Source organism: Chinchilla lanigera, unplaced genomic scaffold (assembly GCF_000276665.1).
Source record: "Chinchilla lanigera isolate Chin_1 unplaced genomic scaffold, ChiLan1.0 scaffold00012, whole genome shotgun sequence".
Classification (NCBI taxonomy): Eukaryota; Metazoa; Chordata; class Mammalia; order Rodentia; family Chinchillidae; genus Chinchilla; species Chinchilla lanigera.
The window spans coordinates 14,493,068-14,502,483 of record NW_004955413.1 but is presented as its reverse complement, the minus strand read 5'-3'; the positions used below and the strand labels follow the sequence as shown (position 1 = coordinate 14,502,483).

At 35.4% G+C, this 9,416-nt stretch overlaps 1 protein-coding gene across 3 annotated transcripts in view; it reads right to left on the bottom strand.

The window, feature by feature from the left end:
- The window catches only part of Pik3c2g (phosphatidylinositol-4-phosphate 3-kinase, catalytic subunit type 2 gamma), a 309,948-nt gene that overhangs the window by 261,840 nt on the left and 38,692 nt on the right, over window positions 1-9,416 (bottom strand). For all 3 annotated transcript variants that reach the window (XM_005379037.2, XM_005379038.2, XM_005379039.2), the window contains exon 5: window positions 8,637-8,751. In XM_005379037.2, coding sequence (XP_005379094.1) covers window positions 8,637-8,751 — 115 coding nt within the window. The remainder of the gene's footprint in view (window positions 1-8,636; window positions 8,752-9,416) is intronic.

Here is a 9,416-nt window from a genome sequence, read left to right as displayed (position 1 = left end):
GAGAGACTTGCACCTGTGTCTAGCAACAGGCTATTTTCTTATTCCTCCATAGTCATGATTACCCAGGGCTCCTCGATGAACCAGAGTTAATTTTAACATATCAGGAAAAGTACTATGAAGACAATCTAAAAACTAACTGTAAGAAACCTGTGATAAGTGAATTGCTTAATGGAACACACTTTCTGAATTGTATGTAAGACAGCTCAAAGTCATGCTGTGGTCTGTTCGATTTACCCACATGGTCTTATGACTCCATTAGTGGAAGAGTACTGAAAGTTAAGTCCAAAAAGTTACAATGGAGTAGATTATAATTTAAAGCCTTAGGCTGTTCAGAATGTGGTGAACATAATCAAATTTTTCAAGTTTGCTAAACGAAATCTTTCATTTCATTGAGGATAAAATAAGACTCCTCTTTCCTACCCCCTGAAATATGTACAACCCAGTTTTTACTACTAATGAGTGAAATCTGTAAACTTATGTGTGTATAACTTAGACTTTTGTCTCAGTAGTCATTAATAATTTGATTTTTCCTTTGAGCACAAGTAAATTCCAACTAATAATAAAATATTTATTGATCAAGTGAATGCAGTTAACTTAGGATTAATTAAACCTATTTTTAAATAATGAGTTCTTCTAGAGTTTATTTTAAAATTCTAATGAAAAGGCTTTACTTTTTGGAAGAAATCAGGAGAGAGAAAGGGAACCTGAGGTAGCCAGGTCAATGTCATCAGTGCCGGTCATAAATAAAGAGGTAAACATTGCCATTGTGATTTGCAAATGCACAACTATTTCAAAGTAATATTTTCGGTCATCACAAGATTTTCTTCTTTACAATATATTTTTAGTGCTCCAACTTCTAACATTCTTTAGTCATGTTTTGGGATAAAAAAAAAAATGTCCCTCAAAGGCTCACATGTCCAGAGGTGGCGCTGTTGGAGGACACTGGAAAAATTTTTGAGTCTCCTCCAAAAATTTTTATGGTGGTGGTAACCTCACCCATGGGCTGACCCTTGATGACTTATCTGAATGTGCTCCTCAGAAGTGGGGCCGGTTGGAACAAGCAGATCTTGCGGGTGTAACCTTAGGGACTATATCTGGCCCTTCTCCGGCTCTGTCAGTTTCCTGGCTTCTGTGAATGGAGCAGCTTCCTTCCCACAGGCCCTTCTGTCTTAGAGCAGCTGACTGTGGACTAAAAGCTCTGAAACCGTGAACCAAAATAAACATTTCTTCCTTTAAGTTGTGTATGTCAGATAGTGTGTCCCAGCAATAAAAATCGAACAAATACGGCACTGGTCAATTTTTTCTTAAATGAAGGAAATCGGAGATATAAAATCTGCCCATACCTGTGAGCAAAAGGCCCAAGTAGAATTTTCAAGTTGGAATATTCAGTTTCTTTTGAGGAAGCATTTTTTTTGTGATTATCTACTGACAATGCAGTCATGATTTATTCAGCAGAAGCTTTTAAATGCAGTACATTTTCTTATTTCACACAGAGGCTGATAAGGAGAATTATTTTAAAGCTGAATTAGCAAATAAGACTTCCAGCAAGATTTTAAAGAAAAGAAATTACTCAAATACCTAGACTGGGAGTGATAAATACACAGAAAAACCTGTGTTTCTAGATATTGGTCTAGAGAATAAAGGCTAATATTATGATGTAGTGTTATGTCATATATTTATAGAAGTATGTATAAAAATATGAGACATGGTTACAAGTTAAAGTGAAGGTGCAACAACTGTTATCCTCTGAAAGGAAGGAAGATGCTGGAATACTTTAGGGAGTAGTCTTTTTATGGTCAAGTTCTTGCATGTGAGCTTTACCCAACAAGAAAGAAAAGATGCATTTCTTGTCCTTAATCTGCCTGTGAATAAACGAGGTAGAACCAGTCTACCAGATGAGATCCTGCACAATGGAATTTTGAAGAATACCCTCTGTGCTATTTACACTGGGAGGCTAATGAAGAACACAGTGAAAGAATTTAGTATCTCATACAAACCAGATGATTTCCATTCTTCTGTTATTTCTCTAATTTATTCTGATTTTGACCTGCTGGTGCCACATTCCATACTTTATATTGCTGACAGTGTTTGTTAAGCTTCCATGTACCTAAAATAAAACTGATGAAGTTTCTATGCTAATTTTTTAAATTTACCTTCCACTTATAATATAGTGTATTGTTTCACATCTTTGCAAAGCAGTTTCTACAAAACATATTGATAGTTAATGAGATTGTTTTTAATATATTAGAGGTACCTGGTAAATGTAGAAGATATGAAGGTGGAATAGGTCAGGAAATCTCATCTTGGAGAAGAGTTAGAGACAAATAAAGTAAGTGTCTAGTATTTACAGCTACATTTAATAGGGAGAGGCAGAGTAAGAGTGTGTGAGTGTGTGTGTGTGAGTGTGAGTATGTGTGAGAGAGGGGGAGAGAGAGAAAAGAGAGGATATTTTAAAGAAAAAACATGTGATACTAAATTGAGATGACTGTCAAATGAGTTGCAAAATAACATAGTTGATTTGTGAAGAAGGGAATTTTCATTTTCTAGGAAGTTATCTTTCATAATTTTGCAGTATTTTATGAGCTATAAACATCCTAATTACTTTGTTGATTAGGTTCAATTTTTATACATGTTCTGTTCTAGAAAAGTGGATAAATATTTTTCTTTTGAAGAGTCTAAATTATGTAGTACTGTGCTACTTTGAAATATGAACTGTGGACCCCTAGCCTAGGCATCATTTAGAAGCTGCTGGAAATATAGATTTCTGGGCCACTCCAGAGACACTGTATAAGAATCTCTTTTTTAAACAAGATCTTGAAGTGACTTTATAACACATTGAAGTTTGAGAACATTGTGTTACTATATCAGTATATGCATATATATATTTACATAATCATGTTTCTTTACATTTCCTCATTTTTCAGGAGTTTATATAGTCACTTACTAACCTTGGTAAAGACAGATTTTAGTAAAATAACAAAGTACAAGTTACGGAGAACATACAACATAGAGAATAAAAAATATATCATTAGCAAAGCTGTGAAAATAACAGCCTGATTGTATTAGTCACTTTCCGATCACTGGAACCTAGAATCTGACACATACTTCACTTGGCTCATGGTTTCAGGGTTTAGTCCAGAATTGGCTGTTTCCAGGGAAGAAACATCATAGTGGAAATGCTTGGCCAAGAAAAGCTACTTAATCCCCGCAGCCAGGGAGAATCTGAGCACTAGAATAGGACCTTCAGGGTCACACCTCTGATGATCCACCTCTTCTGAGGAAGCCTCATCTCCTAACAGCATATTCATCTATGAAATCATCCGTGGGTTAATCCACTGTTAAGTACAGGAGCCCCCGTGAGCTAGTCACCAGTTTCAAGCCCCGTTGAGACTCTGGGAGGACATTTTGTATCGAAACCATAACATTCTGTCCCTGGTTCCAAAAGGCTTGTATGAGTCCATATCATTATGTGAAATGCATTTAGTCCATCTCTATGAGTCACCAAAATCTTAACATTTTCAGCACTGTTCAAAAGTCCAAGTACAAAATCTTCCCTAAGACCCAAGGTCATCTCTTAGCTGTGGACCCCTCATTTTTAGAGAAGAAGAAGGGAATTAGAATGAGAGAAGGAGTAAAACAATTGAAATTAATCACGAAAGTACATATTTACATACCATTTCCCCAAAATGAATATAACTATTATATATCACAGTCTTACACTAACAAAATTTTAAAAATTAGAAATGAGGTTAAACATATCTAACACATAATGGCACAGGATAAGCATTTCCATTCCAAAAGTAAGGAATAGGGACATAGAAAGGAATCAAGACCAAAAACTGTCAGGGCAAACATTAGTCTTATAGATGCATGTCCAGCAAGTATGAAAGTTGGAGGCAAGAGGTGAGCTCCAAAGGGTTTGGGAAACTACCCTTATGGACAGTTGCAGTCCATATGACATCTTTGCTGGACTGGTTGTGCTCACTCTCTGTAAAACAAGCACCATGTAGATCATGCCAAGGTATGCCACAAGCTCCAGCAGTAGTCTGCCCTTCTTGGACCATCGCTGCAGTGAGTTCTGAGTGCCAGTGTGGTTCACCTTGGGGAAACACATTCCCAGGCAGCCCGGAGTGATCAAGGTGCCTTGGAACTCTCTTCTCAAAATAAGGTTTTTCAAAGGAATTTGTTTTTTCCATCCTTTAGCTTAGAGTGAGTGAGTCTGCCAATTCCTAAGATGTCACCAAGGTATCTTTCTTATGATTCTGGTAGGAATGAATTAATATTCTTGTCAACCACTCTTATTTGGCTTCAACTTTACACATATCTCCTTTCTGCACAAATTTCAAATATTTAGCTCAGATTTCAAATATTTAGATCACAATCTGATTGAAAGCAGGCAACAATATCTATGCCATAGCCTGAACATTGGGTTGTCTTGAAATTTCCTCCATTAGTCTGCCATCTTTAAATTCAACCTTCCACAAAGTCTTAGAACATCTATGACCAAAATGTGTAGAAGTTCTTTGCCAGAATATAGCATTCATGGCCTCTAATCCAATTTTCATTAGAGTACATATTTCCATTTGCTCACTGCTCTCTATTTCTCCAAACATGCACAGGAGGCCATGTTTGGTGAAAAAGAAAAGGATTTAGTCAAAGCTACCTCTGGGCGGATGGAGAGACCTCAGGCTGACACAGATCACCTCACTGTCTCCATGTGTGTAGGTGTCTTACATAGTAAGGGGGAGAGGGGAGAAAGGATACAGTAAGCCAGCAGATAACTGTAGACGTGCTTCATCTTTTCAGTCATTTTCCTCTCCCCCCCTTCTCTGTACAAAGCAAACTGGACCTCAATTTCTTGGTACCAGCATCTGCATAGTATGTTGATCTGGGCTGAAGAGAGGAAGGGATGAGAGTTTATGCCCTACACATGAGGAAAATAGGAGAAGTCACTTGCTTCTAAAGAAAAAAGCCCGGATTTTACAGTCTGCATTTCCATCAGCCTTCCGATTTTCTGAGCACCTATCAGAGTTATCCAGCAATCTCTGTTTACAGTATTCTAAGGCTTCTCTAGCCAGTATCTCAAATGTTTTCAAGTTCTCCCCACAAGCCAGTTCTGAAAGTTTTCTAACCATATGTTCAGGTATAGCCACAGCAACTTCTCTCCATCTGCACAATTTTTTGTATTAATCACTTTCACATTGCTGAGGTCAAATATCTGACACACACATTTCAAAGAGGAAGAGGTTCATTTCACTCTGTTTCAATGGGTTCAGTCAATGGTGGATGACTCCATGATAGAAAGGCCTGGTGGAAGAAAACTGCTCACTTTATGGCAACCAGGAAGCACAGAGAGAGGAGGGACCAGGACAAGAATATATCCTTCCAGGTTACACCCACAGTGACCCACTCTAATAGCACATTTGGCTATGAATTCATCAGTGGATAAAAGATGTTTCTGTGATTTAATCACCCTCAGAAAGCACCGTCTCTAAACACAAGACTTTTGGGGACATTTTGAATCCATACCATAATACTGACTGATGGTATTTTAATTGTGATAGAAAGGGACTTGGTTGTGGCAGGGTTCAGACATACTACCCAAAAATATGTCATCTTGGCATTTGAGAAAATGGCAGTAGGAAAATCTCTTTTGTCAGCACTTCACTCTTTTCCTGTGACACAGGCAGGACATCTGTATTCCAGAAGTTGCTCCCCTATACCCCACAAGAAGCATCCTTACCCCATAAAGGCACAGACTCAGAAGAATCTCAGTGAACAGACCTTGCTCCATGCCCTTTCTTTGTCATCCTGAGCTCATATTTCTCCTTGTCAATTCCCATTACTGTTCAGTCTATATTCAACCTGGACATAAAAACACACAGGGTTCCACACTTCCTTTGTGAAGCATCCTATGTCTTATAAAGCTCATGTCAAATAAATTTGTGCACTTTTGTCTTAAGCTGTCTTTTGGTACAAGCGCATTAGCCTAGACCTAGAAATGCGCAAAGAAACAAACTGTTTCTCCCCTATAGCTACTTCCTGAAAACTTGATTGGTTCATCAATACTTATTGCAACTATTTTAACAGCAAGATGTACTATATGGATAGAATAAAGTAGCTTAAATGTTCAGGATTTATTTATCTTTTAACTAATCCAAAATAGATAAGATATTGCAAAAGCAGCAACTAGAGATAATTTATCTCTAGTTTTCTAAAACAGAACAGATTAAGAAGCATAGTTCTGATAATACAATGAGAGTTTAAAGTGAAAAAAATCTTTCTACATCCTTTTACAAAAATAATAGTGTTTTTTTGGAAAGTACTTTTTTACTCTTTGTTCGTCATATTACGACCATATAATGGCTTTGATTTTTTTAGACCTACACATTACAGAAGCTCAAAGAAATCTGTACATGACACAAAGAACTGCAAAAGTTTAATAAAGTTTCATGCTGAAATTAAAGAAGACCAAAATCCTACAGTACATTTTTAAGGTTGGAAAATATCTTTAAAAAGATCACATTTTTAAATAAAGAAACTGACATCAAAGGAGGTTAACTTGAGGTAGCAAAATGAGATATAGAGTCATGCAGCCCACTGTGGACAATTTTGTTATTGTTATTTATTTGATTAAATAGCCTCAAAATTTCAAAAAAGGAAATTGATTCACATAAACAGGAATTTGCAAATGACATTCAAAGGCTACCTTCAATGACTATAATTTCACTTACTATAGTCAAATCATATTTAAACATTTCCTAGTAAGCATTTAAATGTTTTTTAAAAATATATCAGAATAAAAATATTCTCTAAGCAATGTTTTCCAAATGTCTATCTTTTTTAAAAGTATTGCTTTCTGGATGAAATTTCTTACTGCCAAAACTTAGTGCAAATATTTGATAATGTTTCTTCTTATTTGAATCTCATATGCTATCATCAAACAAAGTCCAGTTGAAAAATTGCACATCCAAAAGATGAGTTTTATCAGTATAAGATTAAATTTACTAAAGTATTTTCCCATGCTCCTCAAAACCTTATGTTGTGTGAAGGTAGCAATCTACTCACTGAGAATGTTAATGGGCTTAAATATAACTGAAAAAGACGGATATCTTTGATCTTAGAGCACTAAAACCCCTGTGATTTTATATAAACACATATCATTCTTTTGTTATAACTGATAAAACAAAAAGAAAAATAATCTTTAAAGTCATTCATTGCTAACATTACATAATAAAAGACTAAATTTACTATTTAAAATATCATAATAGTCACCAAATTTCTCACAAGATATTTCCAAGCATATTTATGGCAAAATAATGACAATGACAATTGGAATAAAAAAATTTTTTTCTTCCAAGAGACTTTATATCAATCTTTAGATATTTGTAAAAGTACAAAGGAGAAATATAAATGACAATTCACTTTATTGAACATTTTAATATTTAATACTTTACTTTTCAGAATAAAACTGTAAAATACCAGCAGAGGAATTTTTCATGTTAGATTCTATGAAATTTAAAGTAAATCATTTATTGTGGAAAACTAAACAATGAGTTTTTTATCAGCTAAGTATTTGAAGTTAATATTTATGGGAACAGAGTTTTTAATAATTTCATTGAATTGTTTAAATAAAGAAATAAAATAGATGTTTTATAATGTATTATTGAATAAAAATATTAAAATGCTATTTTTAAACTTAAATGATGTTATGGTTTGTGTCTGGATGTCTGCCCAGAGCATCATGCAGTCATGGGGTGGACTTTTAGAGTTTATGATTGATTCATTGTCCAGTGTTGGAATTACGGATGTGAGTGCTACACCTGCCCTGGGGCAGGTAGTTTGCATGCAATGTAAGGGAGGGAAAGAGGCTTCTTCCCACTCCTCCCTTTTGCTCTTGTTGCTTTTGCTATCTTCCTCCACCATGAACGGTTGCCTTCTGCCATGCGCCACTCTGCGTTGCAGCCAGCCAAGTATGGACTGAAACCTCCACAGACTGTAAACTAAATACACCTTTTCTTCCTTAATTTTGGGTGTCAGGTACTTTGTCTCAGTAAGGAGAGAAAAGTAACCAAGACATATGATTTCTTTAAATTAGCATTTAATTGGCATTCTAATATTATGTGAAATTAAAAAATAGTTATTACAAAAGAATTCACTTTCTTAACTGTGATTTATCCTAGTAAATTTTATTACAAGGTAAGTTACTTGATTTTTCTGAGATTATAGTGATTTTAAAACTGAAACTATCATATCTTGAGAGACACCTCCATCCAGGGTAAACTGAGAAGGTTCATTATTACCCTCATCACAGTTTAAATACTCATTGCCATAATTACACATAGTACAAAGTAAGACCAGGAAGACTATTAATGTGATGGCCAAATTCATGACAAAGGAAGCAAAGTGGATTTTATTATGTCACTTAAAAAATTGTAATATGAATGGCTTTGGATGTAGCTCAATGGTCGAGCCATTTCTAGCATGTAGGAGGCCCTGGCTTTGATTTCCTGCATTCTCATCCCATCCCGAAAGAGGATTATGTTTCTGTAAGGTTTGCTAAAACAAAACAAACTTGCTACTTAACACTTACAGATTCTAACAATGATCAAAATCTACCTTACTAAGATACTTACTTCTGTAAAAATTCTTCAGAGCCACATATATTGAGAAGATGATCGCTGGGGCAGAGTTGGTCACTTGTACATAAATGTAGAATTTCTGCAATTAAGTCTTTGACAAGATAATTAGCTAAAAACAAACATAAATAACAAGAGTCAAAAGGGGTTGTCACATACTGGCTGGGAAACTTTTTAAGCACAGAGAATGATAATGAGCACATTACGAAGTGTTGTAACTGCCTAGCTCCATCAGGAGGAATTAAAATGAGAGACACCAAACATATCAGTCTGGTTAGATTTCAAGATATTTTTGAAAAATGTCATTTGCAATTCTTTTGATTAGTTCTGTTTCCATAAAATATAATAAAGCTAGGGCATTGTGTTCCTCATGTTCAAATCCTTTGCACTTTGTAGCACTGCATAAAAGATAATCTGCTGCAAGGATGTAGACAAATCTATAACAATTAACATTTCATTATCAATGTTCTGCTGTTAAGACCTGAAAATAATTATAGATATCATCCCTTTTTGAGTGGTGTGCATGGACAAGTTATTTCCCCTTTTAGATCCAACTTCTTTATATGTTTAAAAGTTTGTAGTAACATGGTTTTCCATCCTTCAGGAATTTGATGTAAGAGTGACATAAACAGTGGACAAATGTGACCAATATATTAAAGGTGTTATGTCTACATTTTGAGTGTGAGCTTATGGTCTCAGTCAATGAAAGTAAGTTCAACAGACTGGACTGATGATCACCATCCAACAAGAAATTTGGGTAGCACAATCCACATGCTC